Source organism: Plectropomus leopardus, chromosome 22, assembly GCF_008729295.1.
Source record: "Plectropomus leopardus isolate mb chromosome 22, YSFRI_Pleo_2.0, whole genome shotgun sequence".
In the NCBI taxonomy this organism is placed as follows: domain Eukaryota; kingdom Metazoa; phylum Chordata; class Actinopteri; order Perciformes; family Serranidae; genus Plectropomus; species Plectropomus leopardus.
Window position 1 is genome coordinate 8,443,141 of NC_056484.1, and position 26,648 is coordinate 8,469,788.

Genomic DNA, 26,648 nt, shown 5'->3' on the forward strand with positions numbered 1-26,648 from the left:
TCCTGGGTAAGTGGGTCATGATTTCTGTAAAGAGACATTACTGTTGAGTTTTCAAATGTATGTTTTTAGCACTTTGAGCACCACAAGTTGAGTGCCATTTAACTCCATTATACTGTACAGAAGGCAGGAATCAAACACACGGCAACTAAACAATCTTTAACAGCATTACAGGTAAGAGGAAAAACATTTATATTTGTATTTTTGATAAAGAAGTGAACTGTCCCTTTAAAGTCTATGAACTTACCAGCATTTATCAAGATAAACAGATATCAAAGCAGGAAACACGCAGGTAGAATCAATAACATAAATGATGGCTCAACTTTATGTCTGTTAAGAACAAATCAAAGATTTCCCGAATCATTAACCAAGCAAGTAAAATATCTGGCCAAACCCAAACTCCATTGTCAGTACTTCATACCCAAGCAGCTGTAAGGAAATCTATCACGTTACAAAAGATCCCATTCACCCCCTGCAAAAGTCTTTCCAGCTACTACCATCAGTCCGCCACTATAAAGTTCCGTCGGCCAAGAAAAACATACCTTCCTCATTCCCGCTGCCATAAACATCTAATATGAATGGCAATGATCCACACATCTACATAAACACTATGCCACTTTGCATGCAGTAGTATATTGTAATTTCTATTCAGTCTAAATTATTTGTATATGGTTTTATTCTGTTTTTAGAATCACATGCTGTATGTTCATTGTCCGACTTTGTTTTGCATTGTATGTTGTATGTTGAGGCACGTCTAAGACGACTTTCTGTAACGATAGACAATAAAGATTCACTGTGAAAGACTGGTAACTGAATGGAGCCTTAATTAATGTTGCTATTTACACCTGTGCTTTCCCTGCTTTGGCATGTCAAAATGTAAATTGTGAAAATGGCCTTTAGGAAACTATCTCTGAGGTGGCTGAGATAATGCTTTTTATCCCAAATGGGTCTGTTATTCAGATATTTGTTCTTATTCAGCTGGATTTCACGACACATATCTTACATCGACAGTAGAGGCGACAGGTTCAGGGAAAATGGGTGCTCCAAAAATGCCTTAGGCACTATCTCATCACAAAATTTAGCGTAAGAGCATCTGGAGGTGGAAACTTTTTTTATGTACCACAGCATATAGCAGTGCTGTGTGAAAAGGATGAGAGTGCTGCCTGTTGAATTGTGTACTAAAAGGCAGAGATCTTAATGGATGCGGGGGGGGTCTATAATAGGCTTCTAGTCTTTTGTATGCTCGCTCATGGGAGGTGTGGCTCATAGTGCACTCATGGACTTCCTACCACTCTCCCTCTACTCATCATCATTTCTCTCTCACACACATCAGGCCATTCAATTTCTCTCCGACAGAAAGCTATAACCTCTCGCACAATGATCACTTCATCCTGCGTGTAATCAGCCTTTCCAAATAGAGCGAGGGATGGACGTAGCAAAGAGGGAGGGATGAAAGGAAGAAAGAAATTGAAGGATGATGGAAAAGAAGAGTCAAAGGGAGGGGTTGGTTACCACATAGATTGAAAAATATTCGATTAGCGTAGGTCGGGTCGGGCACATTACAGATGCTGTAGTCGCCTCCTCCCATTTCAATTCATGATTCAGCTAAGTGGACAAAGCAACTATTTACGGTCCCTTACATAAATTGATGGCCATAAAGTTGGCCCAGCTCCACTTCATTATCCAGAACACCATTTACAGTAGCTACCACTATTTCCTCTTCAACACAGTGACAAGTAAACACATCAGACATTTTGAGAGGAACAAAGAACATCAGCATATGGTGTTAAGCTTAAAAAAAAACTCCCCTGCCTCCCTTGCTGGTTTCACACTTCCAGCAACAACTGCCTGTAACTCACACAGGTGAAATACACAGCAGATGGTGTTGATAAAAAGTAAGAACCGTGCCGGTAGTTTAACATCTCTATTCTGCTGCCATCAATTCACCGAGCAGCCGCGTTTCTCTCACAAGGTGCGACACAACAACACCAAAAACTAATTGTCCCTCATCCCCTGGCAATTATTGGGATGTAAGAAAAACTACTCAGCTGGATTGATGGGGTAATCAATGAGGACGTTACTATGGCAACAGGCTGTCAGGCTTAATTAGATATTTCTGGCTCTCTGAGTTGGATTGATCGAGGTGGTGAATGCCCCGAGATCTCAATTTGGTTGGCCAAACACTGTTGTGTTTAAACTAAGGAGCAGTGAAAGGTTGTGCAGATCGATTTAGCTTGTTGTCCTCTGTAACAACATGGACACAAGACTGAGAGTCTAAAGCCACACAAGCAGCTCTGTCAAACTATACTCCAGTCCTTTTCCCACTTGACAAAAAACTCACCAACACTTGCTAACATCTGGCTTTTGTTTTGGTGGAAAGGTTACACTCTGCATTTATTCCTGTGCTGCCACATATCATGTCTCTTTGTCCAAGAAGGATTTAATAATTGTTTTAAATACATCGCCACTTTGAAAGAGTACAGAGCCCCTAAAGGTAAAAAAAATAGAAAATAAAAAATAAAATAAAATAAAATGTTTTTAAAAAGATAAAAAGATATGTTTTCCCACCACCTATTTTTATCCACTATCCATTTTTCTACCATTAATTTCTTTCTTTTATCAATTTTTTTTTCCACCATCAAATCTTTTTTCGACCACTAGTGAAAAACTATATATATATTACAAGAGCAGACTCAGCCTCTGTCGTCACAGCAAAGACAAAAAATTCCTGAAAGTTCAAACTAAACAGGGTAATCGTCAAAACTATATTTTTAAACACAGCAAAATGTGATACAACGCATACAAATTTCAGCATTTTTTAGCAGTTTTCAACCCAGACTGGTAACTTTGAATCAAGTCATCTAGCTGGAGGATGTCTGCTTATATTGGATCAGTGTATAGCCTGAAGCAGTGGCTGTGTTCCACTGTCTGCTCTGACGTGAAATGAGGAGCAGCAGATTGTTTCTGTGTGTTTCCTTGGGCTCTGGGCACTGTGTTAGGAGAGATGGACTGGATCTGGTGTCACAAACACACTAAAATTTGCATCTTATGTGCCTATCCCAAACAACAACAACAACAAAAACAGTCAAGCTGATGACAAAGACGAAGCAAGGACCAAACTCTGTCATTTCCCCAAGAGGCAGGGTTGACACAAAATAGTTTTGCGTAAGGGGATCACACTTACCTTTAGGGCTTGGGAGCGATTAGCCAGCAGTTTCTCTATATTCCCAGCAGCCGTCGCCACCAGTTCCCTTGCATTGTTGGATTCCACGCTGAAGTGAGGTCTGTGTTTACGATATATCTGAGACAATCAGAGGAGAAGAGCAAGGGTCAGAGATAAGCAGAACTTAAACTAAACCAACTCATATGTCATGATGTCAACTTTTAATCAATATGACGGCAGTCAGACTGAAAACATACCTGCATTAAAAAAAGATTTTTTCAGGTATTAAAGAGACAATGTAATATTGCCAAGTTGAGTACTAAATTCATGAGTTTTAAAGGTTATCAAACATCAAAACGCGTGTGGCAGGTCATGGTTAGCACTTTACACTCTAGGCCACATATGCAATTAGATGTCTTTGATAAGACCCTGCTGTGGTTGGTTTGTGTTGCAGAAAAAATTGAGCCAGATTAGAAAGTTATATCAGGTCATTCTGCACATTCAGCCCATTCTCATTCCGAATTCATCATAATAGGGCCGTTCTGTCAGTGCTTTTGGCGTATGTGCACTACGCCAAAAGTCACCTTTTGCATGCACATGGAACACTGTCAGACAGCGTTAGTGGAGAATGTGGCCGGACAGAATTAGTCGCAGTGTTATTGTATACCAGAGGATGGCACTTGTCCTGTCCGCAAACCACAAACCCAGACTTTGATGCAGGGATTCGTTCGCTGCCCGTTTGAATGTGATAGTTTTTTCTACATATTACCATGTATCTCCTTACTCTAATCCTAACACCCTTGCTGTTGTTGCCTAAACACAACCATGTGCCTTCTTCTTCCCACCATGTGCATTTGTTGACATCACGTTAGCAGTATCTGTGAGCATAAACAAGAGACGTAAAAGAATACCTTACTCGTTATATGTCCACTGACAAAGCTGCAACATTTGACGAGTTGGGATGAGAACATATTTTGCCAGTGCCCGCTCTGCAAATCTTCATCCCCAGAATTATGATTTTAGCCATTAGTTGGCTTTATAGAGCCAAACATTTTACATAATGTTTTGAGATCAAACAAGAAGCTTGAAATTATGAGTGGCAGTTATATGTTTCACCAGCATTTAAACTGATCTTTTGTCAGGTTTTCTCAGTCTTAGGATATTTTCCATTTGCAGACTTAGTGTATCTGAGGTTGAGAATGTTACTGTGCATCAGTGGTCATCTCCTATTTTTCATCAGACCTCACTGGCCAAAGCAAAGTTGTTTAAAAAAAACAAAGCTACATGTCCACTGATTAAATTGCAATGTCAGGTTATGTAACAAGACAATTTACTGCGCAATGGAATATGCTCCAGCAAAAGATATAAGAAACACAAATGCCAAACAGCCAATTATTTAGCAGCCTAGAGGGAATTCGTTGTCCGACATTCAAACCACAGAACTCTGGCGCGTGTGTGTATTTGTCTTCATCCTCCAGGCCTCACATGGATTTTTTTACTTTAGTACAAGAGCAATATTAAAGAGTAATACTCCTAACTTTTAGATTTGTATTAACTTAACAAAGAATCCAGTATGGTAGACTGAAACTGCCCATATTATACCTTGGATTTGCGGTGTCTTATTTGATGAAAGGTAACTGCTTACATAAAATTGTGCCCACCATTAACAATATTAGAAGGTGTCCCAGTTGTAACTTACAGGATGAACTGCACAGGCAATCTGGATAATTTCTCCACATGTATTATTAACTTGCAAGCTTCATAACACTCCCTTTTAAATTCTGCATGCTGTGTACAGTACATTCTGTTTAAACAAGGGCGTCCCCAAAAGCAGTGGCTTCTGTCACAGCAACAGTTTCAGTAACACAAAATATTGCCAGATATGTTAAATTCTCATTTCTGATGCTGATGCTGACAAGTCATGGCACCACATCAAATAAAAACATATTTTGTAATGATTTCAGTGATGCTTTGAAGCCGGCTGATTATATTCTGGAAGGGAGCGGGGAGCAAAAGTGCCAGATGCATTATGTCAATCAATGTGGATCTAAAAAGCTTCTTCTCCCTTTTGTCAGATGTGGTGTTTGTGTGTGTGTGTGTGTGTGTGTGTGTGTGTGTGTGCGCAAGGACTATGGCCGTCACTGTATAGTCGTGACGCTGATCTTATCTGAGCGTGTACATTGGGCTGGCAGAATGAAATGATGCAGCGTTATGTCTAATGAGAAGATGCTATATATAGACCAGTGATGTGTCGTGACAGCTGAGGTCGTGCAAGGAGGGTTAGTGAGAGAAAGAAAAGTAATGACTTTAAGTGCAAATAAAAATTCTTGTCAATATTCAATTTCTGTAATGGGTTTATTTTAAGAAAATTAATTAAGCTAAGAAATCACTATATCCATGGTGGGGTTATTCGTTCCGTTTTTTTTATTTTTTTAACTTCTTTACTTATTTACAATGGAAGAAAAAAAAAAGTAAATTTATGAGAATAAAGTCATATTACTACCAGATGAAAACCTGAAAAATTACAAGTAAAAAATTCATAATATTAGGATTTTAAAAATTCAACATTTACGAGGGAAAGAAAGAGAGAAAAAAGTTGCAATATTATGAGATTAAACTCATAATTTTATGAGAAATAAAGAAGCAGATTAAGACCAGAGAGTTGAGTAAGATCCCCTGTCCATAATTTCCACTTTTTATCTAAAATGTCAAACATTTTATCTCATAATTTTGACGATATATCCATCACTTCTGATCATTTATTCATACTTTGTCACTTTTTAAACCATATTACGTGACTCTTTGGTCTTAATCTGTGACATGAATTTAATCTCATGGTGATATGACTTCTTTCTTGTAAATTTACGAGTTTAATCTCATAATCTCTCATAATATAACAACTTTTTGCTCATTAATTCATGAGAGAAACAAAACCAGAGCGTCATGCTTACCTGTATTAGGTTCTCCATACCACTTGCTGTGTCTGTTAATGTGATTAACTCTTTTTGCATTTGGTCCACCCATTCCTTTATCCTAAAAACACACAAAAAACAACATCAATGAGATAATCAATCTTCATTTCATGGAAAGCTTCCCACTGGCCTGCACACTCTAATCAAATTTGTTACATTTCTCCATTCTCATTCACTTTAAATAAAGCCTGCGTGATGGCCTGAGCTTTACTGCTTACGATCACAATATGCTAAAAAAGCTGTTTAAATTCAGGGCAAGAAGGCATGAAATAATAATGTTTAGCCAAGTGAATACTTTGCTCTACTCCACATGAGCTGTGCATTAAAGCGAGAGCTATTCATGGTTGTCAGCATGAGTGTGTCCCATCCTCAGGGGTGAGATGCTGGTTAATGTATGCTATTGATGAGACAGAGGACAGAAATGGAGAGTGCTAGAGACTGAAAAAGCATGAGAGACACAAATGCTCATTTATTAGAGATTAGACTTTCTTTTAACCGTGCTTCACATGTGCTTCACACGAATATATGTTGTCTAATGCTCCACGTGTCACATGCAAATAAAAGTAAGTGAAGAAAACAACTTGTTAAATGCCACACGCAAGCTTTCCATCAGCTAACAGCAGGAAGACTGTGAAAATGGTTAAGCCCCTGTTTAAGTGCAATCAGCATGTTTACATATCACAGTGTTGAAAGAGCAGTACTGCATTGTGTGTCTGCATTGAGTGTGCGCTCGACTGAGATTCCTTTCCGCAAATGAACCCTTTGAGACCTGGATCTGCATCAGTTTTCTTGGACAGTTTACAGACACCTTTTACAAGTATTTAAACCTAAAATGTGAACAAGGTGGTTTGATTTATTTCAAAAACAAGGGAAAACATGCGGTCTGCAACTGCTAAGGGTGACAAGACAATTACCTAAAAATCAGCTACAAAAAAATAGAGCTAAAGAGAGAATCATCAGGAAAAAAATGAAGAAAACTGAATTTATAATTTCATGATTGTATATTTAAAATGCTTACCATCACATCAGTACAACCAATGGTATTCTATGACCCCTATGTGAGTGTCTGCATGTGTCCAGTAACATATCTAAACAGTAATTAGAAGTATGTCTAAACTGTACAAATCAAGTTTATGCCCTGTTACTTATCCATGGGCACTGTAAGGACACCAGTTCCCTATATGGAATCCCTGACATTCAGATCAGTTCAGGTTATGTTTGTGAGTGGGCAAGAGTGTAAATGATGCTTATGTGAAACCATATCCAACCAGTCACTGTCAAAACACCAATGAATCTCTTTACTTGGCAGGAGGGAGGTGACCCAACATGCACTGTACAGTCACTGAATTTAGGTTGCAATAAACTTATTTCAGAGAGGTGTCCTCATCGTGCATTATTTTTGCTTGACAATTTAGAAAATACACTTAAATGTATGTATTTGATTGCTCAGAGTTACATGAAGGGATTGATATCTGTACATGAAGCTAAAGCCAAGAGCCGGTTGCCTCAGCTTATCAAGAACAGTGGAAATGGTGGAGACAGCTAGCCTGGCTCTGTCACACGCTGACACATCTGCCGACCAGCACTTCTAAAGCTCACTAATTAACACGATAACTTCTGTTTGTCTGGGAATTTTTTTGGGAATCTTTAAGGTTTTGGCCAAAAACATGTTTGTGATGTCACAGTAACCTTGATCTTTGACTTTCAACCACCACATATAAATCAGTTCATTCTCCTGTCCAAGTAGGCATTTGTACCAAATTTGAGGAAACTCCTTCAATGCCAGCTTCAGATTTGCATTCAAGAATGACACAAGGTCATGGGGGGCTTGACCTTTGACTACCAGTCAGTTCCTTGTTCAGTTCAAGTAAACGTTTGTGCCAAATTTGAAATTTTCCTTCAAAAGTGATCTTGTGATATCACATTCACGACTATGAGACAAATACAGGGTCGCATTGACCTTTGACCACCAAAATCTTACCAGTTAATCATAGAGTCCAAGTGGATGTTTGTGCCACATTTAAAGAAATTACCCCAAAGTGCTCTTGAGATGAAGCAATCATGAGAATGGGATGGAAAGACAGATATACCGACAACCACAGCTATTGCTGGTGCAGAGGCATAAAAATGTCACATTGTGGTTTAATAGAGGGTGAACGCACCAAAATGTGTCCTTTTTACTTGCTCTTTCCAATTTCACGATAACAGATAACAGCCCCTCTCACTCTCAGAAAGAAAGTGAATAAGCATATTTCCCAAAATGTCAATTTGTTCCTTTAAACGAAGCTGAAAAATTATTAAAATCTAAAGTATTTTTTCAGTTCAAGAACTTTTATAAGGCGCAAAAGACGAACTGTTTCTGCAAAATCAGTGTCCACAGGTAATAAAATGCCTATTGCAACTACAATAAGCCTACTTTTGTCAACCTTTTGCTGCTCAGCTGCAAATAACAGTTGAAGACAATATACTGTAGAGGTATAAACCCTCCCCCGGCTCCTTTACAGCAGCCACTAAAAAATACATGACATAATCCATAAAGAAAATGACCCTTTCTCCCCCACAGTGTGAATTAACCTCTTCACCTTCCAGACTGTTGAGAGGCCTTTGACACATGAACCCTGTTTGTGTTATCTTATTTAAAAAATACAGTGTAACATGAGCAGGGTTAGCTCACGCTGCAGACATGTAGCATAGCTGCCACGTAGTATATTTAGCCTTCTGAGAGACAGCTGCTTGTGGCTGAGGGCAGATATAGGATGTGCGTCCTGTCAGCACATAGCTCTTTTAACTCCCCCATCACAATCATTTCCACATGTATCCATAAACACAAGTATATGGAAAAATAAAACAATATAATTTCCTACAAATGACTTTAAAGTGGATTTTCATTGATAATAGCTATGTCTGCTGATTACTGTACACATGACCAGCTCCAGGGTTGAGATAAGGTCCACTGGCCATAGTGAACAGGTGTGTTTTAGGGCTGTTATGCATGTGACTTTTTCAAATAAGCCCACTTGGCCTAAAGCAAGGAGGGTGGGCCATTACAACAGGTGTCTAATGTGAAAACAGTGAGCGTGTGTAGGTGTAAAGTTATGCTTCATCAAAGGAGAGATGTTCAATGCCAAATTCCATTAATTATTCATTAATTTAATGTCATATTTATGAAATTCTTTGAGCATGCTGCAGCATATTCTCATCACACTGTAATTGTGAGGCATTTATTGTTGCAGAACACACATGGATGGATTACTGAACGGGCCTACCAGGCTCGAGCCAAGGAGGCTAAAGTGTCAGGTCCCTCCCTGGCAAAATTAACATGTACAGACTTGGAAGAGACTGAAAATGTCCACAAAAAGACCACAAAGAGATGCAAACCCACTACAAAGAGATGCAAAATGACTAATAAGAGACACAAAACAACCAAAGGAGACACAAAAACAGCTAAAATATGCAACAACAAAAAATCTATATAGGGCAAAATTTCCCAAAAGTGACACAAAACAACCACAGAGAGACACAAAACAACCACAAGGAGAGCAAAAATGACAATAAAGCGACATGAAACAAAAAAGGCACAAAATAATTACCTCTAAGACACACAAAACAACCACAGGGAGACACATAATTTCTTAGATACACAAAATTACCTCAAAGATACACAACATAACTACAATGAGTCAAAACAATGACTAAGAGACACACTGACCGAGAGGAGACTTAAAATGTCCACAAAGAGACACAAAAAGACCTGAAAGAGATGCAAAGGAACTGCAAAGACACACAAAAGAATCTCCAGGTCACACAAAATGACTAGAGAGCAACAAAAATAACCAAAACTGACACAATATTTCTTCAAAGATACACAAAATTACATAAATAAGACACAAAATGACGATGAATGAATATAAATGAAGATACACATCACCTTTTACCTAAAGGAGACACAATACAACAACAAAGAGGTGCAAAACAACCACAAAAAGACATAAAGACCAAAAAACACAAAATGACTTCAAAAGATACACAAAATGACCTCAAAGAGACACTACAGAAAGACATGATTCAACCAAATGGAGACATAAATTAAAAGAGAGACAAAACCACCACAAAGTCTGTGTATCTATGTAGGAGAAGTGGTGGGGGCCCCTGCATACTTTTGCCCAGGGGCCCATTGTCTCATAATCTGCCCATGACAACACACATCTCAAGTTGCTCATCCTTTGAATAATATTGATCCAATACTGATTTTTTTCTGGTCCAGATATCAGTGATGATGCCATGTCCCTCCACATACCACATATAACATCATAAGTCGCTATTCTTGAGACATGTGACTACAAATACAGAAATGAACCTCCCAACTAGGCCCAACATTGCAATTTTACAATTTTACCCTAAACCCCCCACCCCCATATTTGGGCTTTACAGGACTAAGCTGGACTTCTAGATATGGGCAGCTCGAGTCATGAGCTATCTGACATTTATCCTGTGTTTATTAGCTTCTTTTCACAACTCTTATAAGCAGAGGACAGTTACAAAAACTCCTGATCCGGGGAAAGTACCTTTACTAAACCAGTTACGATCTAAACTGATTGGTTCCATTACTTGTTTGCAGCAGCTTGGAGGTTTTAACATGAGGTCAGCTTGTAATATAATAAAAATCAGTGCTAATGGCTTATACTACTTAGTTTGTGCTACAATTTTGAAATCTCACTGATCTTGGATTAATAAACTCTTCTGGGTAAAAACAGAAAGGCAAAGCAGTGCTCTGATTAGCGACTTCCACAAACAACCACCTTCCCCTTCCTCCAGTTAGAGCAAACATTCCCTGCAGGATGTGCAGCTTTCACATAAGTGAAGACAGAGTTTACTGTATGTCTTTTTTATACATAGAGGCAGACTAAGGAAATGTCTTTTAATGAAGAAAAGTGGAAAAAAATACAATGAGAGAATGGAAACTTAGAGCAGGACATGGAAAAATGAGATAGCACCATTATTCCCTCCCATGCTCAGCTCTTATTCGGTCCCCCCTCTCATGCTCTCCCTCCTGAGGGGAAATTGGTTAGGGGGAAAGGAAGGAAGCCTCCAAAATGGCTGGTGAGCCATGTAGAGCCACTTGGTGATCCAGCGGTCACAGACTGCAGGGCTGGAGCCATGTGAAACTCAGCCAAGTGTAAGACCTGCTGGCATCGCAAGCCTCTTTTCTCTCACACTTGTCTCATTGAGTCATTACAATCACCCACTTATGGAGCAGACTGTTTTTCTAACAGGCAATTGTTAAAGACCCTCGCTTTTGTTCTTTTTGCCAGTTGTGGTCACTAAGTTGTTCACTACATATTAAGAATGCAGTGCAGACCAGCCGACTACGAGCCTAATACAACATCTGGTGTTGAGTGATTTGGTCACTACTTTCTAATATGTAAAACAACTGTGAAAAGGTGCAAAAGTCCAGTGCACATTAGATTAATTCAGCAATTTTAACCAATAAAACATTGCAATCAGCAAGACCACAATGTGTTGCTCTGGACAGACAATGGAGTTATGAGTAAGGTTGAGCACCAAAAGCCTGTGCAGATTTATACAACCGGCACCTACTGGACCGCATCAGAACAAAGACTTCGGTGCCTCTTCTTAGTGGCAGATGTATGAGTGGAGAGACAAAGATGCACTGCAAGCAAGACAGATAGAGGGAGCGTGTGTCTGTGCGCTGGTGACAGTGAGGCTTCAGCAGCCGGATCAGAGTATGAAGTCAATTGTAGCAGATCCCAAATCAAAATGTATTTTGTTGTTAGTAGCCCTGTACCTCTTATTTTCTGTTAAATGATTGTAGCTGGGTTCCTTTTTTCCTTTTTTTTTTAATTTATAAGGTAATCTGCTAATAATGCTTTGTATTTATCCATATTTATATATTCAAGTATACTTTAAACTATTAAGTAGAGTGCAACAATTTTAAGTTTGTATTAGCCTTTGCAATGAAAATTAATGCTGCTCTTCAGCGGCTTTAACAGTTTTTAACAGCTTTTTTTTTTTTTTTTAAAGTATCGGTTCAGGCAATGTTTAGGCACTTGTAAGTTTAAAAGCGATTACTAAGCGGGGAAGGTTTAAAGGTCCTGACACACCAACGTCAGGGCTTTCGTGAGTGTCTGCCCCCCTAGTTTCTGTGGTATGTGGCGTTTTTGTTGGCATTTGTCATCTTTTTTTGGGCAATTCAGCATTTTGAGTCAGCGTTAAAAACAGCAGAGCCTGTCAGTGAGAGAAATCACTCTAACTGGCAGTTCATCTCAGTACACGAGAAGAGAAACGGAAGTGAGGAAAGCAAACAAATGCCTTAAGTCAAAAGGATGTAAAACCATAGTCGTTAAATAAGATTACTTTTTAGCCATTGAGCTCTTTGTGTTATCGTTTACTAGTGCACAGTAAATATGCTTTGGATTCTCATTATTCGGCTGTGTTGTTTATTTGCTAACTGGCTAAATAGCATCTTGAATCCATCCTGTTGATCTTCTGCTTTTCCCTTTCCCAGCTCATACTTGTGAGAATTGAGATGAGGAGCACTAAAACCTGCCCACCTCAGCGAGTTGCTTACGATAGTGAAATGTGACTGAAGGTGCATGCAGCACAGATCATCGTGGGTTCATTGACTTCGGAGAGTTGTAGACGCACTTGGTTGGAGTTTAGATGAACAGATCGTCTGATACGAGGGCTCCAAACGCTGAAAAGATGACATTAAAATTTCATCAAGTTCTTTCCATGTCCTCAATTGCAGGCACAAATGTGCCAGTGAGTTAAATGGTGTGAAATTAGATGATGTGCTGCTGAGCGGAGTCAATATTACTACAGATAGTGCCACACCACATCTCTGCAGACCAATTTAGGAAAACAAGACAAAACACAGTCTACATGGTAGAGAGTATGTGAGACTTTTAGTGCTCAGTTAGCTCATTCCTCAACAAGACTGGTGAGCATTTGTCTTTATTTGTGCGACCCACCCATGAGTGGCTGATAGGTAGCCAAATGTAGCCCCTCTCTCTTTCCCTCCATTCCTTTAATGACAGGAAGGGAAGCTGCCTCTGTTAGGACAGCTGTCACGTGTGAGTATGTCAACGTCTGTATGTAACCAGAGCGGTGGGTCTTTCAGAGGGCAGTGGGGGGGGTTTCTCCAGGGTCAAAGGTCACCAGGGCAGGTGCAGCTCTTAATGTAATGAAGTGGGCGTGACCCTTTGTGCATGTGTGTTATACAACCCACCATTCACAGTGATGGACCAGTGCCTGTCAAAACACTGGATAGCAATTTAGACTATGAACAAGTAGCAGAGACTCAAACATTAAAGTTTAAACCTGCACTGATCAATATTTTTACATCAATGGGCCAAAGGACAGCATCAGCATCTTTTAGCAAATAGTTCTGGTTTTACAGTTGTTAACTTTATTGTTGTGGTTTAAGCCTAGTCTACGCATACACAAGTATATTTGAAAATATAGCTTTTTCTATGTGTTTTTCGCTTTTCATTCATACTTCGTTTTTGGGGTGTCTTTAGCAACTTTTTTCAGGCTTCTGTTTTCTGTTGTCTTTGTCTTCTTCATCCTTATCTTCTTCTGCTTCTTCTTTGTCATCTCATTCTTTGTGTTCCTCCTCGTCATCTTCTTGGTCTTCATCCTCATGTTTTTCATCATCTTCTTCTTTGGAATCCACCCTCTAAAGTGCAGGCTTTTTAAAAGAGTGTTTAGGAAACAATGACGTAATGTCCTCAACGTTTTCAATTTCAGGCCATCACTATCATCACATTGTAATGACAAGTAGCACTAGGGTAGTGTAAATGATACACAAACAAATCATTGTCTCAATCAAAAATTAATGAGTTGAATTACACAGAAAACGATGTGTATCAAACAAGTCTGAGCATAAAGTACTACCCGTATAAAAGATTTATTCAGCATTATTTGCCTCCTTAGAAAGGTTAAAGAAAAACTTCCAAGGAACACCCTGAGTCACCATTAGAAGATAAACAAATGCCAGTTAGAAGCTGACTGTCCAATCCAAGGGGTGAACACAGGGAAGTGGAGACGGTCCCAGAATAGAGAGCATGACTCAGCATTAAAGCTTTGCTGCCTTACCTCTGACTACATTTACCCCTCCACTTGAGCTGTGTGTGACTGTTACTACACTTTAAAACCACAGCCTCTAGCCTTGAGCTGTTGTGCAGCTGTTTAGTACACTTTTAGCGGAGTTCATACACTTACACAACGATAAAGCTCAGAAAGTGAATATGCCTCAACACTTAGAAACTATAAATATCACAGTCTCTTGGGTCCCGTTTATCAGAAAACCATTTAAATAAAGGGGTAATTGAAGATTATAAAAGAAAGAGCAGCTACAGCTCACATTTTGGATTGCATTATTCAAAGGATAATTCTGTTTAAAGACAATGCAGGTCTTGTCTTCATTATTGTGCCTATCATGAGCATTTCATCGGAAAAAGGCAGACAGTATGAGGGACAGTCCAGCACAGGTATGATTTTCAACACTTGCTCCCACACCAGCACTGCAACGTGCAATACCGCACCTGCCCCACTGCCAGCACATATGACCACTTAGCTCCACAACCCTATAAAAGATCCACGACCTGACAGGACACCACGAATCCTCTAGTACCCATGCATTGTTAAAATAATTCAGTTAGGCAGCATGTTAAATGATCATTCATTTTGGGCCACTTCATATGTATGTAAATGAAAGATTATACATTTTAAAACAAAATTTAGACAATACAATTTGTGTGAAGACCCAGGCCTAAATTGGTGGAAAAGCGGTATAGGAAACACAAGCAGTCGAACAATCAGGCAGATTTAAAAAATACCAACTATTTCAGAAAAGAGACAAAAACACAGCGATTACAAGATTGTACTTTTAGTCTCAACCTTTTTAAGCAACCTGGTTCAGGAGTCCTTAAAGAACTTGGAAAAATCAGAAATGCAAACATCTGATATCATGACAACTGAAAAAAAAGCTCCAAAAAGGCTACTCTATGGAGCTTGTGGTGAGAGACTTTTACCTAAACTGTCTGTCCAGAGCATTTATTACAGTTTACAGACTGACTTCCTAAACTTTGGATTTTTTCACAACCTGTCTGATCTTCTGGCTGCTTGTTTCTCACCCACATAAATGTCATCATGTTTGTACCATTAATAACTGAGGTGAGTTTAATGTCATCACTGATAGAAATGACAGCTCAAACTATGAAAACAAGACCAAAGTTGTGATAAAGTGCTGACCTCAAACTGTCCTTGACTAATACTTCATTTCTACTTTTACCTACATTCAAGGTTTAGATAAAAAGGCTCACAGTTGGGATGTTACAAAGAATTTGAAACTACTTCACAATACGGATCCCAGATGGAGTTCATGGAGAAAAGATTGGGAAGATTTTACCTTAAAGCTTTTTCTGCGGAGTCCTGTCTTTACTTTCAAACTTACTTCTGTGTTCTTTCTAGAAAGAAAGTGGCAAGGGAACTTTAAATAAATACCCTACAGACTGTATGCTTTGGGCTGTCAAAGTATCGGAACAGTTTGTCATGAAACACTTCTTCACGTCTCGCTGGTTAGCGGGCGGTAGCTGCTTCAAGTCCTCTCATCACGATGGAAACTCATGGTATTAATAGTCTAATGTCGTGCTGCATGCATGCCATACCCTTGATCAACTGGGGAAGCGAAAGGATAACACCTGGGGAGAAGCACACATTTCTTTCACTGCAACAACCTTATATTGTCATTCAGCAGCGGCGGTGTTCACGTGAGCTCATGTTATTCTATAGCTTCATAGCAAACATGTTTATTTTCAGTATCCTTCCGTTTTTACTAAGGTATAAACTTGACACCGTGTAAACACCCCAAGCCGAGTGAAGGTCCAGAAAATTGATCCTGCAACGTTGGACGCTACATCATTCTAACAGAAACACCACAAAGTCAGCCTCACGTCTGCTCCGAGGCCCGGCACGCCTGTGCGCTGCGAGAATCAAGGGCTCAATATCCAATCTCGGAGTTTCCACTCCAGCGCCCTCTCATCTTGTAAACATCCTCATGTTTTTATACTCAGAACCCATTCTGCAAATCCACATTTGATCTCTTAATACGACCGAAACCGTCACGAAGGAAGCAGCATCCGACAGCAAACACTCTTTACTTTAGTTTTTCCCCTCCTCCCTGCTCATCATGTTGTGAAGTCATGGTTTCCAGCACTGTGAGACAGCTTGAAACCTTAAATCCTCCTCTGATAGTAGTAATTTGGGCTTCTAATCTGTTCTTAGAGAGAGACAAGGCTGACACCATTACAGGAAGCAGGGGGGATGCAAAAAAAAAAAAAAAAAAAAAGAAAGATGGAAGCGTGGATGTAATTGAGCCACTGGGGGGACAGCTCTGACTATGAAGCAAGGCATCTAATAAGCAGCCAGCCTGACAGAGCTTTGTGGAAGACAAACAGTCACTTTCTACTTTCTACCCCTGTTTTCTTTCTGCCTTTCCCTCCTTTCTTTATCTTATCCTTCTGGTGTAAATTCACCACCTATTGTTTAGTTTGTCCTCCTTCTCCTTGCTGGGGACTGCCCATTGTTCCGACAGCCCAAAATTCCAAGACCTGTTAGTCCCAAAAATGTCCCATTGGATTGAAAGCCTATTTCTCCAACGGCCCGTTATCCACAAATGCCCATCACCCTGAAGTGCCATTTCTCTGAAAATACACACTCCCTGTAGTTAGATAACCCAATCACCAGGAAAAAAGGTTTGCATTGTACAATTCTGCAAAACACTAATACCTTACATTTGTACATATTTGGATGTGGATACGTTGAAACTTTCTTAACAATGCTGTGGTAAATGTGTGGTTAGATTTTGTTGTGGTTGCAAGAATGGATCAGTGAAAAACATCCAAGATTGGTGGCTAAATTCCACTACAAAATGCTGCGAAGTGTCGAGAAAAACACTGAGAATTGGTGACTGAAACACTGCTGGGAAACGCAGCAAAGGATCTGTAAAACACCTTTAATTGGTGGCTCAAATACTTGGCGATCACCTCCGGACTGGTTGCTTAAACACTGATAGGAAATGACGGGAAGAGTTGGCAAAAACAGCCGAGGTCAGTGACTCAACCATGATCAAAAATAAGAACGTTTATATTCTTAACATTGTAAAGGGTCACCATTAACTCCTGGAATCGATGGCTCAAAAATTGTCAAGAAACCATATGGAAGGTTGGAAAACTTTCCCAGGATATGGTGGTTTAAATGCCGCTGGGTAGCTGAAGGTAACTGCAAGGAGTTTGTATATTTGGAGAAGCTGGATTCTGGAGCAATGGGACAACACCTCATTGCTTGATTGCTTCTTTGCATGTCAATTCTTTGCTTTTTATTCTCTCATTCCTTCCAGTTCTCTGTCTCCACTATCTTTCTGCTGTTGTGTATAATGTTATAAATCTACAAGCTAAAAGCTCACATTCTAATCTCATAAACTTGTCATAATTAATTGCTTTATTTGCTACCTAATACATATTTTCTCTCTCGGTGAACTCATAATGCTATAAATGTCTTTGCTTTGTCCTCCTCCTCTCTTCCTTCTCTCCCATGTATCATTGCAGAGCACGAAGGAGACAAGCAATGATATCTTCTCCTTTATTGAGGTCAATAACACCATAATTGCAGGCTTTGTAAATGTCTCTCGGCCTCATTAGCTTCTATGGCAAGACGTTATTGATATTTCTGCCTCACTTCTACCATTTTCCTCTTAGCAAGTCAGTCAGAGCCTTTTACTGTGGCCCCCTGCCTAGATCTGAAGAGCAGGGTTTAAGTGAAGCCTTGACAACAGTAGTTTTTTATCGAGCACTTGTGTAAGGGTGTATAACAGCTGTGGAAGAGCTGACAAGACATTGTATGAGATCATTACCAAATGATGGGGTGGTGCTGGTGGGCAATCATGCACTGACAGAGCAGGTGTGGATTACAGAAAGCTGACTGCAATGGGATTAATTTATCAGGTGAAATTCCAGTAAAAAAATAAACAGCTTTTTATTGACTTGTTTCAAAGCTGAACCACACACATTTGCTATATTTAACACAAGAAGCCAGACTAAAATGGCTTTTATCAATTTCAGTGGCTGTTACTGAATTGAAGTCTCAGTTAACCACCATACTTAGTAACGCAAATTTTGTAGTTAATTAGCTTTATTGTGGGTGCTAGTTATGCATGGGCTGTGGGTTGACCAGCGGGTTGGGCGCTTCTTGTTAGAAAATATTCCGGGTTTCAGGCTGGGTGGGTCACAAAGCAGTGTCCTGATTAAGCTGTTGTAATTTACAGAAACACTATACAATAATCCATCTTACATTTTGGATCCACCTCTCTCCATTTCTGTCTTTCATACAACAAGCACCTTTCTCATCAGCGCTGCTGCGCTCAGGCTTTCGTATTTGGCTTTTCACCAGCAAAATCTGTTAAGGTTTAAACATATTTATATCTCTGCGGTCGTAACTTGTTTTAATATGTTTCCCTTGGCAAATGTTTATGCCCGACACCATGTCACTACAGTACGTATCCTCCTGTCCACAGCGAATCCATTAAATATTCACTTCTGTCATGCAAACAAACCACACTGTACCTGTCGGCCGTGTGCTCATGTAAACAAACCTCAGAGGTTATCAGCTGTGCGCTTGAGATCACTGAATTAACCTAAGTGCTTACTGCCTTTCTGTCCTTTGTACTTAAAGCAGAAAACACATTGATTGTGACATTTACTGGAAATGGCACACAGTATAGCAACAGCAAGGAGTTTATTACCAGAAACTTTAGGCTCCGGTTTGCTGGTTTGTGCTTCATTTCAGATAGTGGATTAAATATGTGTACAGGTCTGGTGAGGCGGGTTGGCTCTCATAGCGGGCCGGGCTGGGTCAGGTTTTAAAAAACTCTGACCCACGCATCACTAGTGGATGCCCTAGTAGCCCATCAGGTAGACACACCTGCCCCTTTCAATAACAGAGCAGAAAATGCCTAAACTAGAATCACTACCTCTTGGTTGTAGACCTCCGCTATGGTAATGGGCAACAAAAGAAATATCTACAATTATTAATTTACATACGTAATTGTAATAATAATTATAATACATTTTCCCTGAGCTTTTTCTTTTGTCCCCTAGATATTTTCCCTATAGCTTTTTAAAAATATTTTTTAAAGTAGCACAAGAAAAGTGATGTTGCTCCAGTTTTAAAAGGGTTAGCAATAGTTTCCACTCCACGAAATGTCTACTAACAAACTCAAACCAGGCCATTTGGTTATCTACAGTCTGTCCACAGGCAACATGAGACTGCCACAAAGAGCCGGGGGTCTGACTCTTTCCCTACCCTTGCCCATGTTTGACCTCACACTCTGGACCACGGCTAGCTGGGACTCACTCGCTGCCCCCCTAGCACCAAGTCTGCCTTGTCCACACCCTCCATGTCAAAAGGCATATACGTCCTGACAGAACTAACAGCTCCCATTGTATCACCTCTCCCAGCAGGTGTCTGGACACATTAAATCAGAGGCAGAGGAATTGTTGTGACACCTGCAAGTGTTTGTCATTGCTGCAGAGCAATCGCACCTGCTGGTGAGATTCCAGCACAATATACTAATGAACAACAACAGCGACTAATTGGTTTACACTGTCTGCATGCATGCATGAATATGGGTCAAAAAAGCTTGTTAAGATGCATGGCACTCCACATAAAATAACAGATTTGACTTGCACAACATGACTAAAATTATTACAGAAAATGTAATCTTTTTATTAAAGCTTATTTTTTTCTCCTCTTGCTCATGCTTGCCCCTCCAGCCGTCTTTCTCTCTGCTACATGTCATTTTGTACTCCGCTCAAATGACTAAACCTCCACATCCCTGTCACCTTCACAGTTTCTGAGCAAACTCTTGACCCATCCATCCATACATCAACCCTACCCTCTTGCCTCACTACACGCACACACAGTTCACGGATGATGGGTATAAATAGAGAGATTAGAGAGCCCCCCCTGGCCAAAATGTCCAATTAACGTCAATCTAGACGCCTACGCAAGCAGACTACTGTTAGTGCTGTACTGAGTACTAGTTTCCCTGATGGCACCCTGTCCAGTGTAGTGTAGTAGTGTAGTGTAGTCTGGCGATAACAGCTCTTATGCGCCAATATGACTCCATTAAGGGGCTCAAGAGAAACCATCACAGGCCATCATGGGTCCACTTTTCTCTGCGTCTCCCTCACAAAATATTACACATCAAATGGGCCTGTAGAGTCTCACTGGAGATATTTCAAACACTTACCGCCTCTACTGTGATTAACACAAGTTAATATTAAGCCCTTTACCACATTTCTAGTTATAATTTTTATTTTAGAATTAGCTAATGGACACTCTTGCACTATTACTACTGGGTATTTGCCACACACTGAGCTTTGTGTGCAGAATAATCATTTTTTTTCCTGGAAATATTAATTAATATATTACTTTAAAGAAAATGGATTAAAAAGAAAGCTTTTGAAACATTGTGGGAAATATACTTATTCCCCTTTTTGCTGAGAAGTGAATGAAAAGATTGATACCAGTCTCATTTCATACGCTAAACATAAAGCTAGAGACAGAAGATGGTTAGCTTAGCATAAAACACCAGAAACAGGAGTAAAAAGCTAGCCTGGCTCTGTTTACACTTTAACCATAGGCTGTGTGTAAAAACAAGCCTCTAGCTGTTAGTAAACTCTACAAAAGAACAACATGTCACTTTTACACAACATTTACACATCTCAATCTGCTGTTTTTGAGAAAGCTAATTATATTTTACCTGATGACAGAGCCAGTCTAGCTGTTTCCTTCTTGATTTAATGGTAAGCTAAGCTAAGCTAACTGTCTGTAGGCTGACAACATAATTAGCATGGATATTGATAGTTGACGTATAAAGCTTGAGTGGTAAGCTACAGAAAAAATGCACATTTTTTCAATAGGACAAATGTTTGTCGTGGTTGTCAGGTGGGCTATGCCTTGCTTTTAGCTTAAAGGGACAGTTTACCCGAAAATGAAAAATAATTATTTTTCCTCTTACCTGTAGTTGTCAGTCTAGAGTGTTTTGGTGTGAATTGAATGTTTGAGGTATCGGTCATGGAGATGTCTGCCTCCTCTTCAACATAATGGAACTAGTTTGACCGAACTACACTTGCCGACTGTATCACTGCACAGACGAAAGCGGGTGTCTCCTCATGAACAAGAAGCTTGTGATCGTGACAGCACGAGATGTAAACATTAATGGCGCCCTGCTCGGCTGAGCTGTAGTGTGAGCTAGCTCTGGGGTGCTAGGTGAGCTAATAGCAGATACATGCTTCCTTCTGCACAGTGATATGGTTGGTGGGTGCAGTTCAGTAGAAAAAAAAATAGTTCCTACATGAAACTGCTCACAACAAGGTCTGAGGATTTTTTGGTGCTTTAAGGACAACAAGCTGATCTAGTTCCATTTTATTTTAGAGACAGCAGACAACTCTATGGCAGATATCTCCAACACTCACAACTCACAAAAAAAAATCTAGATTAATCAACAGGACTACAGGTAGTAGGAAAAATAAGTATTTATGATTTGGGGGTGAACTGTCTCTTTAACAATGCATTGCTAATATATTCAACAAGATATGGAAAAGTCTTTATGAGCCACAAAAATGGCATTATTTTTTTGAAATATGTGATGAAGAACTTAAAAGACAGAAAGAACTAACTCAAAAACTTGCCATGAGAACTGCAAGATGAGCCACAGGGTTCGATGCTGAAATTTCAGTCAAACACACCTTTCTCTGCTCCTCTCCTACGTGCTATTCTATATCTTGTTCTGTTTCACCTCTCTGTGTTTGTTGAACACTGTTTACTGATTATTGATTAGTTTGGTAGGCCTGTTCTTGATGTCCCTTGAGACATATAAAAGGCTTTAAATAAATAAACAATGAAGTATGGAAGCAGTGACACCTGATGTACAACGCAGCTTAAAAACTACACTCCCCATGCTTTACATTACGTTATGCAGATGTGCTTCCTGTACGGGACCGGGCTCCTGACCAAACAGCTGTTAGCTATTCCAAAGGTTGCCTGGGCAACGCTGCAATGGAAAATTCTTGGGAATTTCCATGTGGCAGAGGATTGTGTGGAAGTCATACAGCGCTAGGGTCGCTTCGTTACTCCTAAATTTTCACATACAGTGCAGAGGGGGGGCACGACTATATGTGTCAAGAACGAAAAGGTTAAACCAGACACTAAAGCAACACTCAGAGGCCATACATAAACAAAGGGTTCACAAAATATCAGCGTGGGAGCAGGGGGACGATTTATGGGAAGTCAATGCCACTCTAAACCCCTCTGTCCTGTATCTTTACCACGACTGAGTCGGGACACGCAATGCCCCTTTCCCAAAGACAGAGGCTTGTCTAAATATAGCTAGGGTTCACGTGTATCCAAAGGGGAGTGAGTGGGAGACAAAGAAAGAGATAAAGAGTGAAAATGAGCAGGGACAAAATTTTGGAAAAGAAACTGCGAGAGAAGCTAAAAGGAAGAAAACAAACTGAGAGTAGAGAGCAAACCCATGGGCATTGTCCATGGGCACAGATCTCGCACCCTTGTATGTAGGTTTGTAACAGATATAGCCCGCCAGCTGCTTGGCTCCAGGCAAGAGCATGCCTCCTGAAATATACCTGCTAACACTGACTCTCCTGTGGCTGAGAGGTGCAAATCAGAGCCAAGGAAACCCTAGACAAGCCCGAGCTGATCATTTCCATCTGCTCATTACATTTGAATTATGCTCCTCAAACCTCTCCGTATTATCAGTGTCATAATCCCAAGTTAGATTTGACACCGGAATCAAAATCGGAGGTAAATCTTATTTATCAACTGTTTTCTTTTTCTTCATCATTGAGTATATTAGTTGAGATATTTTAAATCCCTCTCCTGAAGCAAGACACAAGATCAAGGCTCTCTGATTCAATCGAAGCAGAATGCCTGCAGCTTTCTCCATTGACACAAATAAAACAGAGTTTGTAAAATTATTAAAAAAGACCGATTTGTTGAATGCTGTGACTGTAGCCGGCGTGATTTTCCAGGGATATAGGCACATTTTCTGGTTCAAATCCTCTGGCGCCACAATGACGCATTAACAAGTTCTCTTTGCTGCAGGGCAACTTTTAAATCACAACTGCACTATTTGTCTGATAGTAGCATTGCAGATTAAATTATGATGATATTTATCTACATATTTCTATATTTTTTTTTTATTGGAATATATCCAATTTTATAAGCAAACTGTTCAGTAGCAGTGCATCCAAGCATCTGGGATCCACAGGAAGTTTGGCCATGAAATAAGATGCATATGGCTGGCTGGCCTCAAGTGGGAACTGAGCCATATTCATTACAGGCCTCTGTCAGTGTCGGGCTGCTGAGATGTAACAAGTGTCAAGACTGAAATGAAGACATAATGCATGAAAGTAAACAACCATCAAAGAAATGACACCTAATTCATGAAATCAGGATGGTATCTCTATCTTAAAAGCAGTTTTTCTCACTTGTTTTGAAAAACGTATAGACACTTCACTATTTCTTTGATACCATGTGGTTAAAATGTCACAATTTTCATTAATCAAACATCAAAAGTACCATAGTTATTTTAAAAAAATGCAGATCTATGATCAAATTTTCAACCCAAAACTCCAAAACCAACTGTTCTTCAATCTATGGCTGTCCAAGGTATGCCCTCCAGCAATGAAGCAACGGAGGACTTGAGTAACATTTTCTGTACCAAATACGAGAAAATTTCCTATTTTGTGTGCCTATAACTTTTTTAGCTGTGATATCAAGAGTAAGTATAATTTTTTAATGCAAGTTTTATATCAAGGATTGAATATATCTGGTATCTGGTAACCCTACCTGGCATAATGACTGGAAATGGCATTGTCAACAGGAAATAACATCCACTAACCAGCACCTATAAATCTCGCTAATTAACACAGAACATCTAGTTTGTTGAATCTGTACAAAAGCTGGTTGCAAAAAAAGCCCAAAGTGTAAAAATGACAATTTGTGGCTTTATGGGGTTCTATGCCAGGCATAAAGTCTTGTCGTTACTGTGAAGCTGTCAGGCAACCAGTGGGGACTCCAACAAGTCATCGCAGAAATCCATTTTTACACACTGGTTTTTTACAGGAAATAAGAATCCTGAATGTCAAACTATTCATTTAAAGTGTTGGTTTAGTAAAATGAGAGATATCTTTCTGTACACCATATATATTTTGGAAAATACTTGAAAACATGTATGTACATGTAACATGATTTAACAGTTTTAACCATTTTTGTTTTCAGGATTTTTAAGGCAAGTGGAATTTAAGCAAATCTGTTTTACAAAAACCAATACTGAAGGTAATTCAGTATTGTATCCAGTATTCATATCCAATTATTTGGGACTTTTTCAATGCAATGTCAGAAAAAAAATATAAATAAAAATTCCACCTCTGATTTCTACACATTTCTTTAAGTCTTTTCAAAAGAATGATTTAAGACATTTTACTGCCAATTAGGCTTTATTTTTAGATTAATTAATTCAATACCTTTTAAAACTTTTTAAGGACCTGCAGGAAACTTGTACTAAGTCTGTCACTGTGTGGCGGCTCATTCTTATGGCTCAGGTGTGTGTGCTTTGTGCTTCTTCATTAGCTGCTAACGAGTCTGTCGCTTCACAGTGGCTCATTCTTTGTTTCAGCTCTTTCAGTGGACTCGCCTCCAGCATCTCAAAGGAAAGAAACCTAATGTATACACTTGGGAATATTTTTAATCATTTAAAGTTTGTGTTTAGTGACATATTTTTCTGTGGTGTGACAATCTCATAAAATTTATTTTTGCTTTATCAGAAAGTTCACTGACAGCTGTCTGTATCTTGTCTGGACCTTGTGTGATCAGAATTCACACCTCAGAAACATACTGAATCTTGGTACATACAGTATGTATCTGCACACACACCCAGCTCAAAACTGCCCATGTTGCTGCCTCTGTTCAGATGAAGTGCCTCCTCACATTATGCCCACTGATCGCCAGAGACGAGGAGAACACGAGAAGCATGGCTCTTTAGCTGGTTGAGCATGAAATCAAGTTAGCCTTTAGAAAAATCACAAGCGAGAGTGGGAGAAATGGAGCAGAGGGTGACAGAGACAGTGGAAAAAAGGGAGGATGAAGACAAAATATGTCTGTTGACAGTGACTAAGACAAAAACCAGAGAGAAGCATATGATCAAGTCTTGGACTGGATGGTTGAATTCAGCACAAAGCGTTGGCACGTGATGGCACTAAAATTTGGACGTGCTTTGTGTTTTTGGGCTGTGAGGGCGTTAACAGTCAACATGCAGAATTCACGCAGAAAAATGTCCATAGAAAACAGATATATGGGATCAAGAAGGCCAAGCCGTCTGCAATTCCTTGCTGTCTCTTTCTCTCTCCATCTCTATCTTTTCTTTTCATCTCCCCTGATCGCTCAATGTGCTTGCTGGCGCCGAGATCTCTGGGGCACAAGTCTATGACATCAGACTTTGCATTTCAGATTCGATGATGTTAATCATCCGCCTTCGGGCAACGAAGAAAAGGAGAGAGAGACGAAGAACAGATACACAGAGAGCCGGACGGAAAGAAGATGGATGGGAGATGAGCAAGACGGAAAGGGAGAGCGATGAGGACGATAGTGAGAAGGAATGGAGGGAGGGCTGAGAGAAAGAGAGGGGACATGAAGATCTGAAGCAGACAGATGCTGGCATGTGAGGTTAGAGATGGAGCCCAGAGATACAGTCACACTTCAAGCCATGAGACAGGGAGGTGAGAAAAAAAGGAGGACGGAAAGAAAGGAAGACAATGGCAAAGTCAGTGTGCATGTGTTTTCAGTAATAAAACAAAACAAAACAATGAGCTTATCCAAATTTCTGTTTTCTAGTTTCTCTTCTAATTTCTCTCTGCTTCTCTGGGACTTTCACCGTAAGGGGTCAATGCGAAGCTTGTCACTCAAAATCACCATCACCACAAGAGCATACCAAGACTGGCTGCAGAAAAACACACGGACAGAGAATTTCAGATATTTTTTTGCTCCATAGCAAAAAAAATTGTCATTATTACTAATGGCCAAGAAGCAGATGTCAAAATCCAGCCTCCGTGAGATGACGGAGTGTTTTCTCCTTTGATTCTGGCATCATCTTCCAAACGAAGTTTGCCTAATTCAAACAGAAGAGCTCCTGCCAATCTTGTTGTGAATTTTAATATTGTTTTTCCGGCACAGATTGCCAGTTCCACTCACTAAGTCAACTGTGTCAGTGAAAGTGGGTCTGCAGCTCGCCAAGCTTGTGTGAATATCATGTACACAACCCACAGATCAATCCACTTAGTGCCCATGAAATATAGGGAGTGGGCAGGCCACTCTGCTAGTCTGACATCATTGTGCTCTGCCATTAGGCTGAGTGC

At 39.8% G+C, this 26,648-nt stretch overlaps 1 protein-coding gene across 3 annotated transcripts in view; it reads right to left on the minus strand.

The window, feature by feature from the left end:
* The window catches only part of cacna2d1a (calcium channel, voltage-dependent, alpha 2/delta subunit 1a), a 114,013-nt gene that overhangs the window by 84,365 nt on the left and 3,000 nt on the right, over positions 1–26,648 (minus strand). For all 3 annotated transcript variants that reach the window (XM_042510981.1, XM_042510980.1, XM_042510979.1), the window contains exons 2-3: positions 6,112–6,193; positions 3,182–3,298 (exon numbers count right to left, since the gene is read on the minus strand). In XM_042510981.1, coding sequence (XP_042366915.1) covers positions 3,182–3,298; positions 6,112–6,193 — 199 coding nt within the window. The remainder of the gene's footprint in view (positions 1–3,181; positions 3,299–6,111; positions 6,194–26,648) is intronic.